Source organism: Diabrotica undecimpunctata, chromosome 2 (genome assembly GCF_040954645.1).
Source record: "Diabrotica undecimpunctata isolate CICGRU chromosome 2, icDiaUnde3, whole genome shotgun sequence".
Taxonomy (NCBI): domain Eukaryota; kingdom Metazoa; phylum Arthropoda; class Insecta; order Coleoptera; family Chrysomelidae; genus Diabrotica; species Diabrotica undecimpunctata.
Window position 1 is genome coordinate 57,486,678 of NC_092804.1, and position 26,256 is coordinate 57,512,933.

The window sequence follows — 26,256 nt, forward strand, 5'->3', positions numbered from 1 at the left end:
GCTTTGTTACGGTCCACGTAGAGGAGATGTATTGGTTGATTTCGTGCTACTTTTTTTTCGATTAGCTGGGTAACAGTAAACAGATGGTCAATAGTTGATCTACCTGCACTAGAGCCGGCCTGTTCTTCGGCCTCCACATCAAAGAATTCATCTTCCATTCTCTATTTGATGAGTTTCCCGTAAACTCTCGAGATGGTATTAAGGACTGCGATTCCTCGATAATTGTCACATACATCTTTACTTATCTTCTTATGTATTGTCGTGATAAACGATGTCCTCCACTCCACCCCGTATACTCTCTTGTACTCTTTGCTTGTACCATACTTGAGTAGCTCAGGTGGGATATTGCCAGGGCCTGGTGATTTTCTGTTCTTTAATGCTTATCATACTCGTGCTACTTCTTTGTCGTCAATCTTAATTGGGGAAGCTATTGTATGTACTTGCACCTCTGATTGTGTTTGAGGTGTTATATTCTGCCTTTTCTTCCGCCAGTAGATTTGCGAAGTATTCGTCCCATTTATCTAGGCTGATCGGTGAGATGATGTCTTTAGTCTTATCTTGTTGAAGAGATCGAAGTATTTTCCAGCTTTCTGTGCTTCTGCTACCACCCAAGTAAGTGTTATTTCTGGAGCAGTTTCTTTCCCAGCTTTCGTTTTTCTTTTCAGTTATCGCACCTCGTACGTTTCTTTGGGCTGTTCGATATTCGTTTTTACTTTGATCAGTATTTATATTTAAGTGTTTGTGGTATTTATCTCGTTTAGTCTTTATTTTTTCTTTGATTTCTTCATCCCACTAATATGGTTTTCTTCGTTCGGTTTTTTCATATTTACCCAGGACTTCTTCTGACGCACTTTTGAGACATTGTTTTATGTAATTGTAATGGTGCTCAATACTATCAAAGTTTTCTTGTAAGAGATTTTCATCGAGTCGCTTTTTGTACAGTGTCTTTGTGCTTTCATGGTTGAGGCTATCCAAGTTGTATTTGGTTTCTATTGTTTTTTGCTCTTGTTCCTGTGTTGTGTTCTTTTTTCTTGGATAGTCGTATGGGCATCATTTTAACCTTTACTAGGTAGTGGTCGTTTCCACATGTCTTGTATGTTGAGTTGCGTATTTTGTCGGGCGATCACATAGTCTATAATGGATTTCAAATTTGTTGATTGTTGGACCCAAGTGAATTTATGTATTTCTCGGTGCTGGAAAAAGCCGTTAAGTATTCTCAGGTTGTTTGTTCACATTTGTTGATAAGCCTATCTCCATTGTCATTTCTAGTATCTTCCCCGAATTGACCAACTATGCCCGTTAGCTTTTTTGCCCGTTCTCGCATTTAGGTCTCCTAATAGGAGTATTTCTCTTGATATTTCGTAAAATAGTTGCTCAAAGAACTCTTCGTTATCTTTTAATAAAGCGTCCTCCTTTACTGAATAGATGTCAAGGATGGCAACTTTACTACCATGCAGGGTCAGGTTAAGTTTGATGATGCGCTGATTCACTGCTTCCCAGGATGTTATGCACCTTTTAAGTCTTTTTCTTATAAGTATGGCCCCTCCTTGCTGGGCTCTCTGTATTCCTGAGAAAAAGTTGTCGTATTCTCCTAGGTTTTCTGAACCTTCTTTTTAGTCTCGGTAAGTACTAAAATATCCATTTTTGATTTATTGGCTTCCGAAGTTACGTCGTTGAATTTATTGGAGAGCCCTTGCAAGTTCCAAGTACCAATATTCATAGTCCATTTTCTAAGCTTAAGTCATCTTCGTTTGTACAATCGTTTCCGAGGCCCGTTACTGAAAGTTTTAAACTTTTAAATTTTTAACAAGTATCGAAGGGTTAACCTGATGCCTCAACCCCCATCCTGGAGGACCGGAGTTTTGATTTCGGAGTGCCGCTCCTAGACTGGTTGCTTTCTCTATGGCTCAAAGAGACCTGTCTTCCCTTTATTCCTTTATTTCATCCCCTAAAGGTTGGGTTGCCACCTCCGCCTAGAATCTGTGGAAGGCAGGGATCGATTCACTTTCCTTGATAGGACTATCTGAAAAGGAGTTCCTACCCGCTACCTAATGATTTTAACCGGTCCATTTTGATTAAAGCAAATTTGGCTGTATTGTATTACTTAAATTAACTTCAGAATAATGCTATTTCTGTCCTCAAACATTTGAGAATAATAACTGGTTACTATTCATTATTTTATAAGAAAAGTTAATACTCGCAATATCAATGATCAAAAAAAAACTATACTGTTTAAAGCTTTGGAGAGGAAACTTTCAAATCAAAGGGGAGAATAGCACATTTTATGAAAAATGATTATATTTTTTAATATTTCCCCACATCATTGTAAACATTACTTTATTACCTACCAATCATGCCCTTCTTGTCAGCTGATATCACTACATCATATTTGGGGTTGTACTTGATCAATGTAACAGGACTGGTATGAATTTTTTCAAAAACTGTAAGTGCCTTTCCATCTTTTCCATCATATATATGGATCCTAGCAGTGGCTTTGTCAGCAACAGCCAAAGTATGTATAGGTTCTCCAGATCCATGAATCCACTCAATTGTTCCAGGTACAAATTCTAACCTAAAAAGGGTCTAACATAAATACAGTTTTTCCATTTACTATATTTATTTGTTTATAATATGGTAATTAGAAATTTTGATACAGATTTTTATGCAAAGGCAGGGGAGATTATCAATAATAGTTCAATTTTTAACGTCAAAACACTAACATTTCATTGTTAGATTTTTTTTTTCATTGAATACAAATTTCTGTTGCTGTTATATTATTCTCAGAATTCTACTAGGACAAAAAACAGACATACAATCAATGGTTAGTTTAAATGAATGTAAAACTGTTACAAAGTTGCAACAAATTAATGGAAATGACAATCTCTAACTATAGATTCAAGTGCTTCTTGATACTGTTGAAATTTAATATAATATTCCACATATTTTTATTTTTAAAAGTCCTTTGTTTTTATAACTGGTTGTCCTGCAACCAATTGGCCTATTGTACATCTTCCATTGATGGAAGGTACCTTCTAGCTCAGGTTTTAGTGTTAATGACTACTTACCTAGTAAGTGATGATGAGTAAATTACCAATTTACATAATTTGAATTTGAATTAAATGCTTCTAACATTTTTCATATGCCTATTTTTGACATCTTTTATATTGGAGTTTTTCAACATGTTGAAGACTTGATAAAGTGTGTGTATACATGCACATCTTTACACACAGATAAGTTTCTGGTTGAGAATGACAGTAATGCATAGAAAAACATCAGTAAAGAAGTTTGAGAATAAACTACCAATTAATAAATAAACAACATTTGTTCAAGTTCAAGAAAAAATAAAGGGAAGGAGAAAATTATATAAGCAGTGGCAAGAAAATAGGTCAGACACAAATCTTCAAAACTATATGGTATCTGAAAAGAAAGTGAAAGTAACAGTAGCAAAAATTAAAACAGAAGTTTATACAAATTAATACTTAATACCAGGGAAGGTGAAACAAAGATATATAAAATAGACAAACATAGACCTCCTCGAGAGATTCTGTGGTGTGTGCACAATAAGAAATGAGTTCCTGGTGAATATGTCTGGGAAGATTGTTAGACATTATATATATGAGGGTGTAACAACTAGCGTTAGGCCAGGTGAGGGACAGACTGATAAATTTCATGTGAAAGTATGATTGCACCAGGGCTCTGTGATAAGTTATTATTTATCCCTAATGCTAAAGTGCTTAAATACATAGGATCAGTATTACAGAGTAATGGGGAAACAGATGAAGATGCATGCAGTAGAATAAGGGTGGGATGGATGAAGTGAGTTGAAGCAAATGGTGTGTTGTGACAGAAATATTCCAATTGAAGGGAAAATTGTCTAAACATTGCCATAAGACCAGCTATGATGTACAGAAATGAATGTTGTCAAATTAAAAAGAGGATAACAAATGCATGTGACAGATTTGGAAATGCTTCAATGGATGAGTGGAGTGACAAAAAAGGGTAAGTATCAAGAGTGAATATATTAGGGGAAGTCCAGGGGTGTAAGTGGTTGGAAATATGATTGTGGCACTAACTGATGCCAAAATGAGCTAGAATACATTAAGATGATTCAGACATGTTAAATGTTGAGACATTGATCACCCAATACAAATAATGGCTGATTTGTACTTTCCTTGGTGTAGTAATAATAGTAATAGTAGTTATAAAATCAACAATATTTTGCATAGTATATGATCTTTAGAAAAATTCTAATTCGTCATACAGACATTATAATAATAATTGATATTATAACTCATAACACTCCCACTCAAATGGTGAATAATTACAAATTCCTGGGGGTTATGATAAATGAGAAAAGAGATTAAAATATAGGGATAAAAAGATGTATTGAAATTGCTATAGTTGAGCCGCTGAAAAGATGAAATGATCATGTGAATGGCACGCACTCTTAAATATTCCTCTTCCTATGTTACCACTTTTCCCACATTTACACCGCTCAACAAAAACGAACTAACAATGTTGGTATAATATATTTATACCGTTTTTTAGAGGTTATTGATTTACATTAATTTTAAACATTTTCACAAAATTCACCAGCCAGCGAAAGTGAAACACAAATCATGATACATAAAACATTTAAGTTATAGTATCATGACACAAATAATGACAGTGTAAACAGTTTTCCATAAGGTCTAGTTTCGAGCGCCTGTTGATGCTTGCATTGAGTGATCATGCGACCTTGGATTCCATGTTTTAAGCAGTCAGGGTATAGGTCTATTTTCATAAAAATGAAGAAACTGTTTAATAATTGTGATATCAGTATCTCTCTATAAATAAATGTTAAAAATATATGTATTTAGTACCTTGTTTTATGGCGTGGAAGCATGGACTCTCAAAGAGAAAAATATAAAAAAACCCTAAAAAAGAGTTTCAAGATGTGGTGCCATTAACCAATGTGGTTGAATATTAAGAATAAGTTAAGACTACTGAGTCACAAATAAAGAAGTGTTGCATTACAGCAAACGGACAAGAGGCCTAAAGTAATACTTACCATAAAAAATTGGAATACTTGGCCATCTAGTCTAGGGAAAGATTGAAGGATTAAGGAATTCAGGCCACATAAGAATGTCCTGAATGAGAAATCTAAGAGCTGTAAATAAAATTTGAATGGCATAGATCATATCCAATCTCTGATAGGAGAGAAACAGAAAGAAGATTATTATTCTATTATTCTTATTTAATTTTTAAAGTAGGTATAATAACTATGCCACTGTTCAGAGTAATAATTCAACTTTTACCAAAAATATCAAAATTTTTATAAATACCTAATCATGTTGATCATATCAAAATTTACTACATCAAAAATCTTGAGTGATCTATCAACAGATGCTGAACAAAGTAGTGTTCCTTCACAATTGCAGGCTATTTTCACAATGGGTCCTAAATGACTTCTAAAGTGTTTGACAAACTCTATACCATTTTCCATTTTTTTCCAAAATTTTATATGACCATCACAACTAGCTGTGATGATAAAATCTGTACAAGTTACCACAATATGCGTAATCACGTCTCTGTGCATGTAGCTTCTCTCATATGATTCTGCAGAGGGTAAACTGTCCAAATAGAGCTGTTCATGTGGTAATACTTTACGTTTTTTGGGCTTTTCAGCCTCTGGTAGGGCAGGCCCGATAGCAACATCTTCATCAGATTCGCCTGCTTCTTTATTTAATCGCTTTTTACCTTTTCTTTCTTCAAAATCATTGTTTTGTAAATGTTTGTGTCTTTTGTGTGAATCTTCTGACAAATCCTGGTCTGAGTCCTTGTCTGATTCATTTGATGAACTTTTAGCTATACCTTCTGATTCATTCATTTTTAACTGTATTTATTAATATTCAAAATAATATATTTATATTTAAACAATTTAAAAATATTTTATTTCTTAACCTCACCTTTTATTATCAACAAATACTTGTCAAATTTAGAAATTTAGGGATCTTGACAGTCATACCAACATATACATAATCTTACCAGATTCAAATATTTTTCTTTAACTTGTTTCAATGTTGGGGAATGCATTTTTAACACCACTTTTAAATAAACATTTTTAACATATTTTTATAAAATTTAATAATACATTTAAGCTTTAAGTTAAAACATTTTTATTTATTGTCCAATTTAAAATTTAAATCACCCGCTCAACTTCACCATCTTTATTTTTGCAAGAAGACAACACTGACACGCATGCGATTGTCCACCTTTTATATTTGACATCCTGAAAGGTGAGTGCTAATGGAGAAGAGTTTTAATAATTCTTAAATATTTAAATCATCTTTTACTAAAAAGTAATTTTGAAAAAGGAAAAACGTATCTGGCAGTTCGTCTAATTAGTTTTAAGTGATATATTTGTTGAAGTTAGTGTTGTTATTGAGAAAATTTAAGATCATCCGTTTGTTGCTGTCTTTCTTAAACTTCAATAAATTTACAAAAATGTTTTTTTCAACATTCAGTGTATTATAAAAATTTTAACATATTTACAATTGTCTTTTCGTTTTATTTATTTTGTGTTCAAAAAACTCCAGATCAAACAGTTTTAAAACATAACCTTAAAATTTATTTACACGCTGTTTAATTCAATATTAATACTTACTTATTTTTTCAGATGGTTGAGAAAAAGGCTGCACAGAAGCCCGCTGGGGATGCACCAAAAAAGGTGCACAAACCAGGAAAACCTAGAAACTATGATTTGGGAAATGGAGTACTCCGGTTTTCTAGGTCTAAAATGTTCCACAAAAAAGCATTGTACAAATTTGTTGGCAAGAAGGTAGAGGCTACCAAGAAACCTCAAAAGCCCCAAGTTATTGAAAAACCTATTGGTGGAGAGAAAAATGGAGGAAAGAGATTTGTTTTGGTCAAGAAACGTAGGGCATCCTATCCTACCCAAGACAAGTAAGTTACAATTTATGATATTGGAATTGCTATGATTAAAACGTGTCCTATCAATTTATCACAAAACCTTAACCATTAATTTTCTTAGCTGAATAAGACCTGCTCATAAACATGTTGAATTGAATAAATATGTAGGTACTTTATTTCCAAACTAGTTTCTGTATTTTTTTTAGAGTTTTTAATCAGATAAATCGTTGTCTAATAGTTAATAGTGCTAAAGTCTAGAAAACTTAAATGAAGGAAATTTTGTATTTGGTGATGTTGCCATGTCCCTATAATAAATCAGGAAAGAGCATGCAATATAATATTAATTTAGTTAAACATTGAAAACATAAAATGATAAAATAAGGAGAAAAATAATACATATTTTATTTCACTATAAATACTAAAGGATAAGTTAAATTATGCTGTAAAGATTTTAATATATATTTTTACTTTGTTATTATCTATGTGAAAATAAGCCACAATCCTTCACAAAATTATTCAGTGTAACTTTTCAACCACATGAACTGCAGCTGCCACGAAAATAAATATAAGATTTACAATTTCACATTTGCCAAACACTTGCCAAATTTATCCGCTAATCTATCAAAGGGCAATTACAAATTTTTTTTCTAATAACTAACTGCAACTAATATTGAAAGAAACAAGTATTTATTCTTTTGTACTTTATAAAACTTAAAAAAAATTAACAAAGACCAGATTCCGTAAAATAATATAATAATAATGTACTGTTTCTAACCTTTCTCTGTGTATATTGGAGGCATAAACCATATACATAATAAGGGCATGGCAAATACTGCAAATGCAAATTTGTGTTTTACTGAAGTTTTGTAGCTAAATTCATTTGGAACATTCCCTAGACTTTAATTTTTTAGAACTGTTAATAGTAATAAGTATTTTGTACTGTGAATTTTTGAGCTGATTGTCACAATACATATTGCATAATTTTCAATCATTGCAAAAATTCTATATAATATATTTTACAATATTTAGCACCTACAAAGAGCTGCTAACTTCTGACACTAGATTCTCTTTGGCATTTCTTATTGCAATAATATTGTCATTTGTAGTTTTTAGTTATATTGTTTATATTAGGCACCCATGTTGTAATATGCATATTCATAATAATCTATGCTCACCATTATAACAAATGAGAAAAAGTGACATATCATCAATGCAAAAAAAGTCATTTTTATACATTCAACTGATCATATAAAAGAAAAACTTAGATATTCAATACCGACAAGTACTAAATAAACAGGATGTCCCACAATCAATTAATTTTTAAACCTTTTTGGATTGTTGTTACAGTAGGACTATATAAATACGTGATAGATACATGTCCTTTGAAGCATACCTTTAACAATGTGATTTTGATTTTTGTGAATATCAATACTTGGCAAAAGTATAGAGAAAGTGTCGATGAAGTTAGCTACAAATGATCTGTCAAATTTGTGTTTGCGGTATTGCCATGTCCTTATTATGTATGTTTTATGCCTCAAATATGCTTTAAAACAGTACATTTTTATTATATCATTTTATGAAATCGTGTATTTCTAAAAAAAATTAAATTTATATAAAACACCAACGAATGAATATTTGTTTCTTTTGATATTAGTTGCAGTTAGATATTAGAAAAAAAAGTTTATAATTGGCCTTTGGTAGATTAGCAAGTAAACTTGACAATACTGTCAAAACTTTCAAAACACTAGTTGCCAGATTGCAATAGATGTTCAGCAGATTTCAATTTTATGACTATTTTCTTATAATTTTGGGATGAAATGGTACCTGAATAAAAAATAAAGTTAATTTAAATTATAATAAATTAAATTTAAGTTTATTAAACTTCTTTTAAAAACTTAAAAAGAATGTTTAGTAACATTAATATTATATCGCATGCTCTTTCGTGATTTATTTGTGATATGGCAACACTGCCAAATACAAATCTGTCCCTCATTTGTAGCTAACTTCATCGGCACTTTCTTTATACTTTTGCCCAATACTTTTTTGATTCTTTAGTATAACATCATTACAATCAAAGTGTTCAAACCATTTGTTCTTAGCAGTTTTTTTTTTGTTAAACCAAATTGCATAGAGGCTCGTCTTTCTATATGTAGTATATATGATGTTACAGGTAAACCCCAAAATTGAGTAAGACCAGTTTTACCTGGATAGGTACTGTGCATATTATCTAAATTGGCAAGATAAAAGGCAAAGGAAATTGATAACTTTTTGATTTATCCGGAACATAATCTACTGTTAAATATCAGTTTAGGGCAATGAACATAACCTTTAAGATTTATTTGGCTTCTGAATATGTTTACGAAATTATATTTTTTGTTATGAGAAGCTACAATTTTTGAGTTTATATAAAACAGCATACATATATTTTTTACTTGAAATACAGCTAAATATTGTGAATTATCTTGTCAATTTATATATTTGATTTTATGTATCAGTTTATCTTCATTTTTTAACAATTTTATTAAACTTCTATTTAAAAACCATTAAGATTTATCCTCTTAAGTTTCTATAGTTTGTTCATTTTTATATAATTTTCATTTTTTCAATTTTTTTGTTTTGTTTTTGATTTTTAATTCATACATTAAGTGCTGTTAAGATTTAAGAACTTAAGAATTAAGATTTTGAATTTTAAATGTGAGAGTATGAAATAATTGTTGATATGGCAACACTGATGTATGTTAAGCTCACATTGAAATTTCAATTATATATAGGTTATGTTCATTGTCCTAAACTTATATTTAATATACATAATTTAAGTACAAAAGTACAGTATTATTGTCGAAAAGATATACTTAAGCATTGAGAATTTGATATAACTAACAGTGATCTATAACTAATAAGATCATATTCATGTTTACTCCAAATTAGAAGCAGGTATCTATTTTAACAGGATAATACAGTAGACTCCCTCTATAACGAGAACTGAAATGACAGACTAATTACCTCGTTATAAGCCGATCTCGTTATATCAGACAATAATAATACTGTGCATACATATGAATCTGTAATTTTCTAAACCATTAACTTCCTATAGTGAAGCCATTCGGAGCAATATAAGATGCTAATAAATATTGGTTAAATGGCGTTTTTGAAAAAAAGTTATTTACTTTTATTGTCAATGAAATATATTAAAACATAAAAGAGTTGTTTACTTTTATTATCAATGATATATGTTAAAACAAAAATCTGTACTTATATTTGTTTCCAACTACATAATGTATAAAGCGTATTTTCAAGGATAACATAAACTATTGCTTCTGCAATTTTAAGAACTCTGTCATTTTTAACTGCTTTAAATGGTCCAGTATCATATTTTCTAAAGATGTGAAACAGTTGTATTTATTCATTGTAAAGAAGTTTATTGTGGGCTGCAGTTAAGTTTATTGAGGGGCTGTTTGAAAAGGTATTTATTTATAGCCATGACCCGACCAAAAACGTAAAAAACACATTTTTGAATCTTATTTTTCTCTCGTTGTAACCAAATTTGCCTCACTATAGACGGGACATCTAATGTATCTCGTTATAAGCGAAACCTCGTAATAACCGTGTTCGTTATAGAGGGAGTATACTGTATAGTATTAAACAGATAAATACAGAATACAACAAAATATTCACAAATTTGTAACTTTATCCACTATGCTTAGATAATTCTCAATCTATCTGGATAATTCTAGTATTACAACGTATTTTTGTTTTAACCTTGTACACACTTGTTTTAATATGTACACTAAAAAAAAAGCACTCAACATCATTTAAATATTTTTAAAATTTTAAGAATTAAGGCCAGGCCAGCTAGGACATCATTTAGCCAGCACAAGAGGTCTATTAGAAATACAATTACTCCTGGAACAGTTCTCATCCTGTTAGCTGGTTCTCACAAAGGAAAGAGGGTTGTATTCCTTAAACAACTGTACTCTGGTCTACTTTTGGTAACTGGTAAGTAAAATTTACTTTATATGTAATTTAAAATATACCATGTCCTAACAGGATGCTCTTTTACTTTTTACTTCAGCTCTGGTACACCATATCCTAAAGATATATACATTTTTTTTTTACTTCAGTCCTAGGGTAGTTTTATATTTCTTGCTTAATATTTTCTCGTCATTAAGATAATACATAATATAATAAACTCAATTCATTTATTAATTTCTTTACTATTTTTTTAAATCATTATGATTTGGCCATCTCCCTTCTACCTACCCACTATTCTCTTTTTGTTTCTTGATCTATTTGTTTGAGTTTAAGTTTAATTTGTTAATTAAAAGTTAAAAAATGTAAGAACAATTTCTTTTGGTAATACATATAATAATTTTTATATTATACCTACTTTTTTTGTTATTTGTTAAATTTCATGCCTATTAGCTTTGTCAATGTATTCACAAATATTAGCTAAAATTGTAAGTTATGTTTGAAAATGTCAAACCAGATATTCCCAAAATTCAGCCATATTTTGCTTATTATGATTACTCTATTAGTATGCATCTTCTAAATATAAGATTTTGATTGATTTCTAACAATTAAAGAATTAAAGCAAAGAACATTGCGATTCAATTTATCCATTCAATTTTCTATTCATTCTTATGATTCTAAAAGATGTTATTGAGATGATGTAATGATACACATTTCTATGAAATTTTTGTTTTTGAATAAAAAAAGGTAAAATAAAAAGAATGTATTAATTTAATATGTTAATATATATGCAAAAAAGTGTAAAAGTCATAAGAGAAACTCTTTTATATCAAAAAAGTTGCGTTTCACGTTAACAAAATAATATAGTTATTATTAAATTATTATTAAACGAAAAAATTTAAAATATTATTGGCGGTGAGAGTGTTAAAAACTTTTATTATAATGAAACATTTTTTATTTATTTATCAACTTCAAGCATCATCTTCTAAATATTTTTATTAACTTTTTGATTTTTGTATAATTGTGGGAATAAAAATATTAACATTTTCAATATTTTTGTTCCAGGACCTTTTGGAATTAATGCTTGTCCATTGAGGCGTATTAGCCAACGTTATGTAATTGCTACCTCTACCAAAATTGACATTAGTGGAGTACAGCTGCCAGAAAACCTTAATGATGAATATTTTGCAAGAAAAAGGCAGAAGAGGTCCAAGAAAGAAGAAGGTGATATTTTCCAATCCAAAAAAGAAGTAAGTAATTGAAATGCATATAAATTTGTTAAATATTTCATTGTGTTAATTTGGTTAGTTTTGATATTATAATATAAATCCTATAATATACCTCTACATGTCTTATTCACATATACATTTAACATTTTGATAATTTGTATAATTCATCATCATCATCATTGGTGCTACAGCCCTATAAAAGAGCCTCAACCTTCCCAAGTCTATTACGCCAGTCAGTTCTATCCATTGCCAACTGTTGCCAGTTTGCTGCGCCTATTTGTCTACCATCCTCATCTACACCATCCCTCCATCTGAGTTTTGGTCTACCCCTTTTTCTACTTCCCACAGGTTGTGACATAAGGATTCTTCTAGGAGGGTTGTTCTGCTGTGATCTTGCCAGATGTCCTGCCCATCTTAGTCTTCCTATTTTTATAAAGGATACTACGTCTTTACCACCAAATATATGTTTATATCTGTGATATATCTCGTAGTTGTACCTCCTTCTCCAAACACCATTTTCACAGATGCCACCAAATATTCTTCTCAGGATCCTTCATTCAAATATAAGTAGGAGATTTTCATCTGCCTTGGAAATGGTCCATGCCTCCGACCCATATGTCAACACTGGTTGTATAAGGGTTTTGTATATGGTTATTTTTGTTTTTTGGCTTAAGTTTCTGCTTCTCATATGTCTACTCAGTCCAAAATTTGTATAATTCATGTTCCAAAATTGCATTTATGAATATGTTTGATTGCTCAAAGAAATTCATATTTGAAATTATTCTCTAATTGTAATGGTTAATATAGTATTCCTGCATTTATTGTTAAATGTTTGGATTCAGTGGGCTAGTTCACTGACTAAATTCTTTCTAGTTGATCTAAAACATATCAATCTCAAAAATTACTTTCACAAAATTATATTTTAATAGTATTCTAGTGCAACCACTGAACTCTGTCAATTCCAATTTTTTCTTCTACCTCAACATTCCTCCAGATTATACAAAATTTGTTGTTGCTAGCCTGCATATTCCATACAATTCCAATTCTCCAAGTGCAAAGATACACAATATTTATTTCCATTTTAATTCTAGAACTATATTTATATATTTTTATTCTAGGGTTACAAAGTAAGCGAAGATAGGAAAGCTGATCAAAAGAAAGTAGATACACAAATTCTGGCTGCAATCAAGAAGCACTCAGACCGCAAAGTACTTTTAGCTTATTTGTCAGCCATGTGGGGACTCAGATCATCACAGTACCCACACAGATTGAAGTTTTAGATAAGAAGATACCATAAATTATTTGTCTTGACTTTGTATAGAGAGGAAAGTGATAAATAAATTATGGATTTATAATGAGGTTTTTTTATGTGACTGTTGTTATAATACAATAATTTAATTCTTTATTTTTTGTTTTATTAAGATGTAAGATTGATAAATAATTAAGGAACAAAAAGTGTTGGTTTGGAAGTACTTTTTCAGTTTTTTTACAGGGAAGTTATTAGATACATGGTTACCTTTGTAGCGAGTCTCTTGAAACAGTAACATGATTTTGTAGAGATGATCTTAATAGTGAAAATAAAAATGTATTTGATGAAAAAATATTTTAAAAACAATGGGAATTAGAAAAATGATAAAAAATATGAGATTAAAATTCATTTAAACTTCTCACAACTTTACTTAATTTTTCAATTTTCAATTCCTTTGTTCCATCACGAAACAATAATATAAAGATGAACTGTGCAAAGTTTCAGCAAAATTGGTCGATTTCATTCTCGAGAAATTATGCCTACCGCAACGAAAAAACAAAGTTTCAATAAAAACATATGTGAAGTTTTTAAACTGAGAGCGAACATACCGACAGCGCCCTATTCAAATTTCCTCCGGTAATACTGCTGAATATACATAAAATTTGGTGTGAATACTCTTATTACTAGTACTATACTTTGATATGAAATAAAAAAATACATCGATTTTTTTTTTAAATGCAAGACCTATGTAACCACTTAAATCACCCACAAGTTTTAATAGAAAAATTGCAAAGATTGGCGTGGGAGTTCCTCATAAATCTTGCTGGCGATTCAAATATTTTAGTGATAATGGGGGATTCTCTCAGAACTCATTTGACATTCCTTCTGATACACAGATTTGCTCAGAACTAGTTAAATTAAAAATTAATTCCAATACTGACAAAACCAGTTTTTTGGAAGCACAGCTTTCTTATCGTGAGATACAGATGGAATGCATTGATCAGTTCAATGGATTGTGCAGAGGTGTAAAAAATAAAAACAACAGAAACACAGTGTAAAAAGATCGTGTGACCACACACTATGTGGAGCAGTAATATTCAAACAAAATTCGGGAGAGGTTATATTGTCTAAAAACAGAAACTCTACGTATTTATATTGATTGCAATCTGGCTTTGACAGAACTTTTAGCCACTTTTTGCAAGGTCAGTACAAATTGTTATTCATTTAGGATAATGCCACAAGTGGCTCTTAAGTGCTCTAAAGTTGACAAGATGTCTCAGTTGCATAGTTTGTTAATGCATTATAAAAACCTTTACAAAAATTGCTCCTGATTTTGATGTTGCAGATTTTGCTGCAAATCTTAAATTAATTGAATATCCGGTAAATTTGTTAATTTCGCAAAAGATAAGTTAGAAACCTCTACAACAATTTAATTTTCATTCCTCGTAATAAATATATTCATAGTCTCCCTGTGCATGTAAGTTACTTTGCAATAATTTTATATTGATATGCAAAAAGGTAACATTTTACCTTTCGGATCTAATATAGATTCACAAGAAGATAACTTTCATTACCTCACACAAACATCAAAACTTAAAAAAACTTTTAGGTTAACAGCGGTGCCCAGCCAAACAGTCGATTCGTTTGCGATCGAAACAGTTTCTGGTGTCGATCGCAAACGAATTTAACAATATTTAGATCCTTATCGAAATATTCCAGGCTACTGAGGCAATGTGACCGCGCGACGTTTTGCATATGTTACCGAATCGTTCTCGAGTGTCTGTTTCTTGTATAACAAGCAATGACGAAGCATTATGTCAGTATGTATTAAATTACGAAAAATAGAAATTGAAAAAGTAAAATATAAATATTTAAAATATGAAATGAGTATGGAAGAATATCTCACATTAGGCTTACAGATTACGTGCTTGATTAGATGCCTTAATTATAGTTTGTACCTATTTATAAGCATTTACAATAAAAGTATTTTCAGAAATATACGTATTTTAGTATCTAGGCTCCAGTCTAGTTGTAGCAGTCGGTAGTCGATCGCTTTCTTGTAGTCTGAGCGCCCCTGCTTTGCGGTATTTAGATAGTACTGTTGAATCAAACTGTATCTCGGTGTCTCTTTCAGATCTCTTTAGAAGATTTGTGTCTCGAAAAATAGTGTTTCTTATGCAGTAAAGTATGTATTCATTCATACCATGCCGGACTGGCCCATAAGGGAGGCGAAAATTACTCTAGACAGAAAAAGCCAGTTCCCCTCTCCTAATCTTTTTAAATTAAACTTTTTGAAATCATAATACATGTAAATTAAGATTAATCTAAATCAATAAACTTTAATATACAAGGCGAGAAGTTTCTCACTGTCCCTTATAGTCCGTTATACTCTTGTACTCCCTGGATACTACAATTAAATTTTAAAAAGTATAAAGTAAGTAATTTTTTAACTCCTACAGAAAAATCTAATCTTTTAAAAAAATTGAGAAAGATCATTGTGATTAGTGGTCAATACAACCTTACTGATTTCTTTAGTGTGCTCCAAAGCCCCATGAAAAATACTTTTAAAAATGGGAATATTTTATTTTATAATTTTGGTTGCCAGCATTGAATACTCGCGCATGTTCAATTTCTGAAACTCTACCATCAGTAGTTTCATACAATTTACAGAGTGAGTCATATATTTGAAATCTGACCAAAAAGTCTATGAATTTGTATTTTTTATATTATGATGTATAATGAAACAATCAAAATTGAATGATTTAAATTAATACATTTAATTATAATTACTCCTGCATCTTATGGAGCTTAATATTTATAAAAATTTAATTAAATTTAAATATATATTTTTTACACATGTATTCGAAAAAATTTTTAAAAATAAGATATACTAGGTATGTGACAGAAATCTAAACAGTCATGTTATTTTATTTCAATAAAATCTTGTATACAGGGTTACTTGGCAAAAGCAATAAATTATTAGAATTAGGATTTCATTTTTTATTCATTCGTGGAAGGGTCCATCCGCACGCAGTCCTCTCAGAGGAGTCATGCTCACAGATGCACCCATAACTCGCTGCCTACCAACTAAAGTCCATTCCTCAACCGGACTACTCATGCGGTATGTCTTCTCCAGACTGGTGTACCCCATGAATAGCACTTCCTTTTTCACTCTATCTCTCTTACCTTTGCTATCCCTCTCTAGTATTTCTTTCTTTCTGGCAATTTCAGTTACTGCCTCCAGTATTTCCCCTTATTGCCACTTGAATTATTGTATTTTCGCTTACTTTACTTATCTTCCTGTGTAATTCGTTTTTGTCGTCATTGAACATTCTGCACACCAGCACCATGAGGTCATCTGCATACGCTATTGCCTGTACACCAATGCTCAGGTCTTCCTCCAAAATCACGTTGTATAGAACATTCCAAAGTAATGACCCCATGACGGAGCCCTGTGGCACTCCCGCCGTGTCCTCATAACAGTATTAAAAGCAGTTCTTATATCGAGAAAGAAAGCCACCACCCATCTGCTCTTACATATGGATATCTCCCTCTTGATCCTGCTCACGGCGTCTACTGCAGATTTTCCTTTCCTGAACCTATACTAGCGGTCGGATATGCCACCTTTCTCCATTATCTCCCTCTCTAGCCATGTTTTCACAAGAATGTTAAAGACCTTGCCCAAAGTATTTAACAGGCGTATAGGTCTGTACGCTCCAGGCTCCTCTAATTCCTTTCCTGGTTTCGGGATAACTATGAGGTTTGCCACTTTCAGATCTCCTGGGAACTCATGTCTTCTTAGCAGGTTATTTATTTATTAGGTTGTTCATAATACCCTGCGACCATTGCGTTCCTCCTCTATTATGATTTTTGTTATCTCAAGTGCTACCTTATCAGATCTAGGCGCTTTTCCTGCTTTGAGCGTTTTGCCAGCTTTCGTCACTTCTTCCCTTGTAAATTCAATCACAGGTGTCTCCACTTGGAGTGGCGTAAAGTTTACTTCCTCCCTCTGTGGAAAAAGGGCCTTGGCCAGTACTTCCCTCCGACTCTCCTTAATCTTAAAGAAGCCGCCTGTTCCTTTAAAACTCTTCTATTCCGTAGGCGTCTCCCCAGATATCCTTTTCAAGATTTTAGCAAAGTTTCCAACATCTTTTTCGCTGTTTATTTTTCGCACTAGCTCTTTCTTCATGGCTTTTTCTTTCTTATATTCTCCTAGTGTGATATTAGAAGAGATATATGTTGCCACTATTGACGGTTTCAAGAACCAAGATTAGGAATTCCTCTTTCCTGAAGTTTGCATATCAGCTCTCTGTTTCTAATATAAACTGCTTCTTCTTCTTTAAGTTCTATCTTCCATCGAAGGTTGGAAAGCATCATGGCTATGCGGACTCTGTTGACTGCCGCTCTAAAAAGTTCTGCACTACTGCATTCAAACCATTCCCTTAAGTTCTTAAGCCAGGATATTCTTCGGCTTCCCACATTTCGCGTTCCTCGGATTTTGCCTTGCATAATAGGTTGTAGTAATGCGTACTTTTGCCCTCTCATCACATGTGCTAAGTACTCAAGTTTAAACTGCTACATCGTGCCTTTTGTCCGTGATCCAGCCTCCTTGGGCCGTAATCTTTTTATTTGGCTCAGACTCTACCAACAGGTCCGCTTTTAATTCCTGTCCCCTAATCCTCAGCATATCACGTGCCGCCTTACATCTCCCCAAATCGACCTATATTACTATCAATCCTTTAAACCCATCCCTAGTATAGTTGAATTTAATGGCCTAATCTTCCTCCTACCGATGCACTTGCGTCCGTTCCCCTAGAGTCCCTTTCGGCTACGAGCTTCCTGAACTCAGAACAATTTTCCGAGTCTGTCCTGTGGTTCTCGCTGCGGATTCCGCAATGTGGCGCATTTTTGCACGTCCTAGCGCTGTGCCCTTCCTCCCAGCGGTTAATTCGTTTGTCTCTTGAAGTCTTTTCTTTGCATTAGTCCAAGGTATGCCTGAAGAGCAGACACGAGTAGCAGCGTATTGGTCAATATCTGGGTGCCATTAATTTATAGCTCACCAGTCCTATCAGGACCTTTCTTGCCGCACCAGTGTGTCAGCCGCAGTTTTACTAGCTTTGATTACTACCGTATCTCCCCCAATATTGCAGATTTTAGTTGATCCTCCTTCCTCTCTTGATTCCGCAGTGTTCGCCAACGTCCTTATGACTTCCGCATGTTCCAATATTTGGTTAACGTCGTGTATTAGTACCAGCCTTTCCTGAACTTTCGAGTTGACATCCAGATCCGTTTTCGACGAGATCTGCGTCGACAGTTCCGTGATTCTGTGGTCCTATCAGCTCTAGACGTAGGTCTCCTTGTGCTGTCTTTCTCATCTCCGACATTTTCTCCGCTTTCTGTCTGACCTCTTTTACCTTGTCCGCGTACAACTTCTCGTCCCCTTTGAGATAGTAATATTTGACATGGAAGGTGACAGTAAGGACCTGAGTGTCTTCAATTTTTTGTCAGGGATTGGTACAATCAAAGGAAGGTTTTTTGGGAAGGAAGGCGCAGCAATTGGGAATGATTGTTACGCCTTTCAGCGTCTGGCAGCGTAGTTCGGCGCCCAGCCGGTGCACCGACTTCAGTTTGGGAGTCTTACGTCGCCATGAAGTGAATTATGTTTAAAACTTTAACATCCTATAAAATTATCAGCAACAATGTAATATAAAACCAATTTACTAACATATAAAGGGTTTTTACCCATATATTTAATGGCTTCACACATGTGTACCTAGTAGCAGCACTGATGATGTGTAGTCATTAAGAAAACGTTCTATGATGTAGCCCGAATGGGTTCTTTTAAATAAATATACCTCCTTATAAAGGTTTTTCAATTAAAATTTTGATTAATAACACTTGTAGTGCTATATGAGGCAGAAGCTTAAACCCTTACAGCAACCTTAGAACAAAAGGTATGGTCTATAAGAAGCAACAACGAAATGGTCATGATATATGAAGAACTTGATCTGGTTGGATTTAAGGGAAGCCATGCTAAGGTAGACAGACCTCATGAAAAGAATTCCGTTATAGTCACCAGTGAATAAGCTCTACCGAATAACCCCCGAAGATAGACTACATTGGGCAAGACCCCATATTTGATTGATCGACTGTAATGAAGAGGATCTGAGAAAGTTACCAAAATGCACTGTAGCGCTACAGAGTAGTAGTAAACTAAAAAATAATTCTTCATAAGAGAGTATATTTTTCTGTGTAGCCTATTAATCGTTTGTTTCTGTGATTTAATCAATGATTTCTCCCGCCTCTTTAAATTTTCTGTACATCTCAATTATGGTCTTACTCTGCTTTTTTTTATATTTACAAGGCCTCCATTTAAGAACTACAACATTAAAGGGGTTTTATTATTTCATATGGTAAATGGACCCCCAAATATAAAAAACCGCGGAGTGCTACCATTTAATGGGATGCGTTTTTGAGAAAGGGGTGAATTTGTCCCTATGCTCTAGGGTGCATTTGGGCGAATTCTATGCAGTTTTCGTACATACATTTACAGAAAAGTTGTACAAAAGTAAATTTCCTATCGAAATGTCACTTTATAAAGTTAAACATATTTTTTTTGACAAAAATATGTTTAAAAAATGAAGCAAAAAAAACAGACACACGCGATTTTTTTTTTGTACGGGAGTATAGGTATACGCATTGCTTTACAGAAAAAAACTTTTATCCTTCCTCTTCAAAATAACATTTATTGTTAAAAATATCGAAAATCGAGATACGATTTTTCAAAGCTCGTCACTCACACCATTTTTGGGCCATATACCTTAAGACCCGTTTACATGGGTAGAGTAATGATGCAAGTACTTGGTAGAGTAGAGTAACTCTACCCGTAAAAACGCTCAGCGCAGTAGAGTAGCAAGTAGAGTGCATAGTACGTGGTAGAATAGAGTGACTAGCAACATGTGGCAAAGTAACTCTACTCTACTACCACCACCACCGCCAAAATATCTACTAGCCTGCGCACTCTACCCATGGAACGCGGTCAATTCTGGTATAGTAGAGTAGGTAGGAGAGTGCATAGGGACGCTGTCATTCCGTCTGGAGTTGTGTTTTGTGTAAATAGTGAAAATGAAGTTCACCGAAGATGAACTTCATTTCACTTTCACTTTAAAACTTGTAGAGATGTATGGCGAATACTAGTGTTTATGGAATTTAGGTAGTGTACACTACAAAAATAAAAGTATGAGGCAAGCTGCGGAGGATGAAATCGTCGAAAGAATGGCAAAAGGGGGCTTTGGAGTAAACTAGCTCAAGCAAAAAATTAAGAATATAAGGTGCACTTATAATCAAGAGTGTTTAAAAATACAAAAATCAAAAAAATGGGGTTCAGGTTCAGCCGATGTATACGTTCCGAACGTGAAATGGTTCACTCCTATGGAAGCAATCATGAAAGGTGCATAAAGAAACAAAAAAACTGAAGGCTCACGGGCAAGTTACAGGTTTTTATTACTTGTTAATAAAAAATAAAATAAGAAATAAAAAATGTATTCTCATCAAGATAAAACAGCTGAGGCCCGTGTGTATTCCTTCTTTTAAGCCACTCTCTCATCCACTCTTTTCTTTGTTATACAGCGACCTCAGTTACAAATGAATTTGCAACAGTAGCTAAACAATTTTGAATCAATTTTCTTATTCTTGAATTCATTTTGTACTAAACAAACACCTACTCCACAGTATACTAGCATAAGTATTATACTTGTAACTCTCCTCGTGTGAACGGTATCAAGCCATTTTTGGTAGAGTAGCGAGTAGAGTCGACTCTACTCGCTACTCTACTCTCCTCACAACTTTACTCGTGTAAACAAGTCTTTATTCTTTCGCAAAAATTGTTCTATAACTCTTTTCTACGCAGTTTTACGTAGATGCAATGGTACATTAAATAGAAATAAAAAATAATTGCCTGTAAAATGGTCTCCTGTAGAAGAGTCTAGAACTAATTTAAGCACGATACCGTTCTTCAAAATTTTCTACTTTTAACTATTTTTGCTATTCACAGCAAAATGCAATAATTGCGAAGGAAAGATGCGCCCTTTATCTTTAAAACCCATTTTAATTTTTGTCGATAGGACACTCTGATCAAAAGCCATCGAATTTTTACCGTCGTCGAGTTGATACAAGTTTTATTTAAAAAAATTGATTTTGCACATGTAACACATTTAAAATGGCCGGTCGCTTTAAATTGGTTCTACAGAAAAAGTGCTAATACACATTTTTGTTCAACGTTATCTCAGCTACATTTCTTATTTAAAACATTTTTCTCCTAGGGGGAAGCCCGGCGGTAGGAATGGCAAACTTTTTTGTATCTTTTTTGGAGTCTCAATATTGACATTCTCAGTAAATTTAAACTTGTTCGTATGATTTTTAGAGGTTCAGTGGCATTTTCGTCTCTGACGACTGCGACTGGAGTATTCTTTCCTTGTACATTTAGATATATATAATATTTTCAAAGAGACCATTTTAGAGGACAGAAAATTATCTTCCCTTTTTAATTTGTAATCATCATCATAAGTGGCTCGACAATCCGTTGTGGATCTTGGCCTGCTCACAAAGAAGTCGCCACTCCTGTCGATTCCTGGCAACTTCCCTCCATCTTCTAACCCCTAGAATCTGTAGGTCTTCTTCCACATCATCAATCCATCTCATTCGTGGTCGTCCTCTGCTTCTTGTGCCCTCTGGTTTTGAAAATGTTAATCTCCTCGTGTATTCGTGATCTGACATCCTAGCAATGTGTCCAGCCCATCTAAGTCTCTGCACTTTAACGAATTTCACAATATCTGGATCGGTGTATAACTGATACAGTTCAAAGTTGTATCTTCGACGCCATAGCCCATTTTCATTTACGGCCCAAAATCTTTCTAAGAATTTTTCTCTCAAAAATACCAAGAAGTCTTTTATCATTTTGAGATAAGATCCACGTTTCAGCCCCATATATCAAAACTGGTCTTATTAAGGTCCTGTATATATTAAGCTTTAGTGCACGTTTTATATTTTTATTTTTTAAATGTCTCTGGAGGCCGTGAACAGTTCTGTTTGCTATTGCTATGCGTCTTTTTATTTCGTCGCTTGTCGTGTTTATTGCGTTTACTAGCGATCCAAGATATGTAAATTCTTTGAATTGCTCAAAGGTATGGTTGTTAATTTGAATTCTTTGTTGGATATTTCGAGGGTTTTTAGAAACCAACATATATTTGGTTTTTTCCTCGTTTACCACAAGTCCTAATTCACTTGCTGCGTCCACAAGCCTTTAATTTGTAATGCATATACCTAAATGTACAAGAAAAAAAGTTAAAATGAGAAATATAAAAAATAGCGGCAAAAATCGTTAAAAGTAGAAAACTTTGAAAAAACGTATCTTGCTTAAAATTAGTCCTAGGAACTTCTAATATAGACCATTTTAAAGGTAATTAATTTTTCTTTTAATTAAATGTGCCACTGCACATACTTAAAACTGCATAGAAAAAAGTTATAGAACAATGTTTGCGAAAAAACAGGGAAAATGGCCAAAAAATGGTGAGTGGCGAAATTACCCTGTAAATCCAAAATACTTTTACCCATACGTCATTTTCTCACGTATATTCCCGTTTTTGTTTTGCTTCGTTTTTTGAATATATTTTTGTCGAAAAAAATTGTTTTTGACTTTATAAGGTGACATTTTGATAGGAAATTTAATTTTAAATAACTTTTCTGTATATGTATATGTACGAAAACAATATAGAAATTACCCAAATTCACTCTAGCGCATAGGGACAAGCTCACCCCTTTCTCAAAAACGGGTCCATTGACCATATGAAACAATAAAACCTCACGTTGGTCAACCTAAACTTAACGTTGTAGTTCCTTTTAGCCGTATTTGTTGAACATAATCAATAGCCTACTATTAGAAATCTTCTTCTTCTTATAGTGCCATGCACCTATAGTGCTTGGGGAAATAATCTTAAGGCCAGACGTCTGTCTTTTGCGGCATGCAAAAGATAGCCAGTGTTATTTATTTTGTTATTTAGAAATCTATAAAGAGTATTTAGAAATCTATAAAGGAAGAACATTTTTTGTAGGTAAGGGTAAAATAAAGACGGTATCAAGCGCTTTCCGATATCACAAAATGTGAACTTTAAACGCACTCGCACTCTAATACGTTAAAATTAAAAAGATTAGTAGTTGTTTGACTTAAGATTTTCACTAAAAATTTTATATTTATAAAATGAATTTAACTTTAATGTAATAAGTCAAGCTTCCACCGAAGCTTTTTCTCAGAATAGCGGTTCGGCGCTTCGAAAAATTTCCCGATCTCCCATATGGCCAGTCCAAGCCTGTCCTGAAATATACAAAAAACATAGGTATGACTTTGATACATCAGAGCTTACTTGTAGAATTAAAGTTAGCAAGGATAGAATTTCTTCTTTCTTGGCTTTGGTTTATCCAATTTGTCAGACAAATCACATAATGTACAAAAAACCGTTTTTTCCTGAATAAGGATAGATTTAAAATAAATATTGCAGGTGTATATTTAAAAGATAATATTTTATTTTCGGGTCACTTTGTTGTATTTAATAATTTCGTTCTTGAACAAAATAATTACCTAATATTAATTCTAATCTTTAGGATTTTAAAATAAATTGTAGACATAAATCAGACATTTATTTGAAGATTAAAAATAAATTGGTCCTATATCACAAGAACTGTTGTCTTAAATATTGATATCGATTTTTAATTGAAGCGAATAACAAAGAGTTCATTGGTATAAATTTAATTTTGATTGTTTTGATTGACACAAATTGGTTACATTAATATACTGGGATTATTGTTTAAGTTATTTTTCTATAGTGAAAATATATAAACTTTTTCAAGTTTCCGCACTAGCTTTGTCGAATTGTTTTCTTCTTTTAGAATCACGAACTACACGATTTTGTACTTGTCGTGTTATATACTATGTTGTTGTAGATGCCAATTAGGGAAATTTTATGATTTTTAAGTTTAAATTAATGTTATTGGCGGCTACTTGATGATAATTCATGTTAAATAAAACATAAAAATGTTGATATCAACTAAACAAAATTTAAATATTAGCGCCATATGTCATTTATAGGAAGTTAAGATTAGTACAATGTAAATTGTCAATTGTATTTACTTTTGGAACAAAATAAAATTAGTCTGTAAATAAAGTTAACTGTGTACTGATACTCAACTGATTCGTTTCATTTAAGGTAAAGTGCCCAAATACCGCCCCTCTAAGCAAAATCTTAAATTCTGAAATTTGATTTAGAGTTAAAATAATGGAAAAAACTGATTTAAGTAACTTAACTCTATGTCTAAGAGTTTTGCTAGTACGATTCTACTAAATAAAATTTCCTGAAGTTCAAATAAATAAATAACAAAATAAAGCAAATTTCGGTTCTTTAAAAATGGTATCCCAATTCCGTCCCGTACCCATTCCTAGTTAAAATGTATGATTTTTGTAAAACATGATTTAAACAGTACTAATATCTGTTATAATAAATTTATTGAGATAGGAACATATTTATACATTTCGATACATAAGTTCTATCTATTTACACCTCTAGACACAAATCTCATGGCACCACTTGAAGCTTTCCGAAAACCTTATCCATTTTTTTCCTCGCGTCGTGTCTTCTGAAATACGTTTTCCACAAATGACACATGGTGCATCTTCACCAGAACTATCCTCATCATCGGTTGATACCAGTGGAACTTCTGTTTCGTCCTCAGAGTCACTTGAATTTAAATCCCACTTCGTTGTTTTCTTCTTGGGACGTTTGTTCAATGATGTGCCAGGATTTTCTTTATCTTCCATGATGAGACATTTCTTAGCCTTTGACTGCCTCTTCTCTTCTGCCATTTGTTTTTTTTTTGTAAAGAGATTTTGAGAGAAGTTTTGTGAGGAGATCCAGTTACCAAGAATGAAGTACAGGCTCTAGTAGATGTGGAAGGTTCGATAACTGGAACATTCTGGATGTCTCGTGGACTGACCACTTGAGGTGGGACTGAAACATTCTGGATGTCTCGTGGACTGACCGCTTGAGGTGGGACATTCAGGTTGTCATTATCCCGTCCATTGGCAGGCACCTCTTGCTGTTCAAGTTGTCTAGCAATAAAATTATGCTCCTGAAAGACATCAGAATTAAATGGATGGATCCCAGTCTTCCTAAACCCATTGACGGCCGTTTCAAGAGTAGCTGCACGAAGATACACCTCACAAAAGAGACTGGATATTTACAGTTTCTTGACAACTCTATTTGGGTTACTAGCCAACCATTGTTCTATAGCTTTTGCGTATCTAGTTTTCAAAGGAAACATAAACGATACATCCAAAGGCTGTAGCTTGTCTGTTGATTATGGAGGAAGGCAAACTATAGATACTCCTGACTCTCTTGCAATGTCAATAAGTTCGAGATTTCTAGTGTGGGAATAGTGACCATCAAGGATAAGCACAGCAGGATTCTCTTTTGATGGGGTCACAATGGAACTGAAGTGTTTAAACCACTTAAGAAACAATGGACCAGTTACCCAACCTGAATCTGAACATCCACCTATCGACCCCGGAGGAGCTCCGTCAAGCAATTCTTCCTGCCACCTTTTAAGTGTAAATATTAATATGAGTAGAATATACTGGCCTGCTGCTGACATACAGGTTATAACTGGTTGTGGATCCACGTTCAGCAGATGAAAGTTTATCCACTTGCTTTTTCCCCTACAGGTTACTACTCCAGTAGCTTTGTGCTGGACTACAGATGTCCCTGTTTTGTCTACATTAAATATTTATGAGGGGTCAAAGTTTATTTTCTCGAGTTCAGGCTTCAGGATAGAGAAATACTTGTCAACATT

General features: G+C 33.1%; 2 protein-coding genes across 3 annotated transcripts in view; one reads left to right on the forward strand and one right to left on the reverse strand.

The window, feature by feature from the left end:
• Nucleotides 1-6,019, reverse strand: part of LOC140434589 (peptidylprolyl isomerase domain and WD repeat-containing protein 1) — a 78,032-nt gene extending 72,013 nt beyond the window's left edge. Inside the window, exons 1-2 of the mRNA XM_072522961.1 lie at nucleotides 5,325-6,019; nucleotides 2,349-2,572 (exon numbers count right to left, since the gene is read on the reverse strand). Coding sequence (XP_072379062.1) covers nucleotides 2,349-2,572; nucleotides 5,325-5,869 — 769 coding nt within the window. The 5' untranslated portion in view covers nucleotides 5,870-6,019. The remainder of the gene's footprint in view (nucleotides 1-2,348; nucleotides 2,573-5,324) is intronic.
• Nucleotides 6,020-6,164: 145 nt separating this feature from the next.
• LOC140434591 (large ribosomal subunit protein eL6-like) lies at nucleotides 6,165-13,513 on the forward strand. 2 transcript variants are annotated; one of them, XM_072522963.1, is made up of 5 exons: nucleotides 6,165-6,278; nucleotides 6,659-6,945; nucleotides 10,748-10,908; nucleotides 11,947-12,131; nucleotides 13,229-13,513. In XM_072522963.1, exons 2-5 carry the CDS (start codon nucleotides 6,659-6,661, stop codon nucleotides 13,388-13,390), a joined length of 795 nt encoding a protein of 264 aa, XP_072379064.1. In that variant the 5' UTR covers nucleotides 6,165-6,278; the 3' UTR covers nucleotides 13,391-13,513. The 2 variants fall into 2 exon arrangements, with proteins under 2 accessions (XP_072379064.1, XP_072379063.1); XM_072522962.1 differs by lacking the exon at nucleotides 6,165-6,278 and adding an exon at nucleotides 6,299-6,410.
• Nucleotides 13,514-26,256: the final 12,743 nt, after the last annotated feature.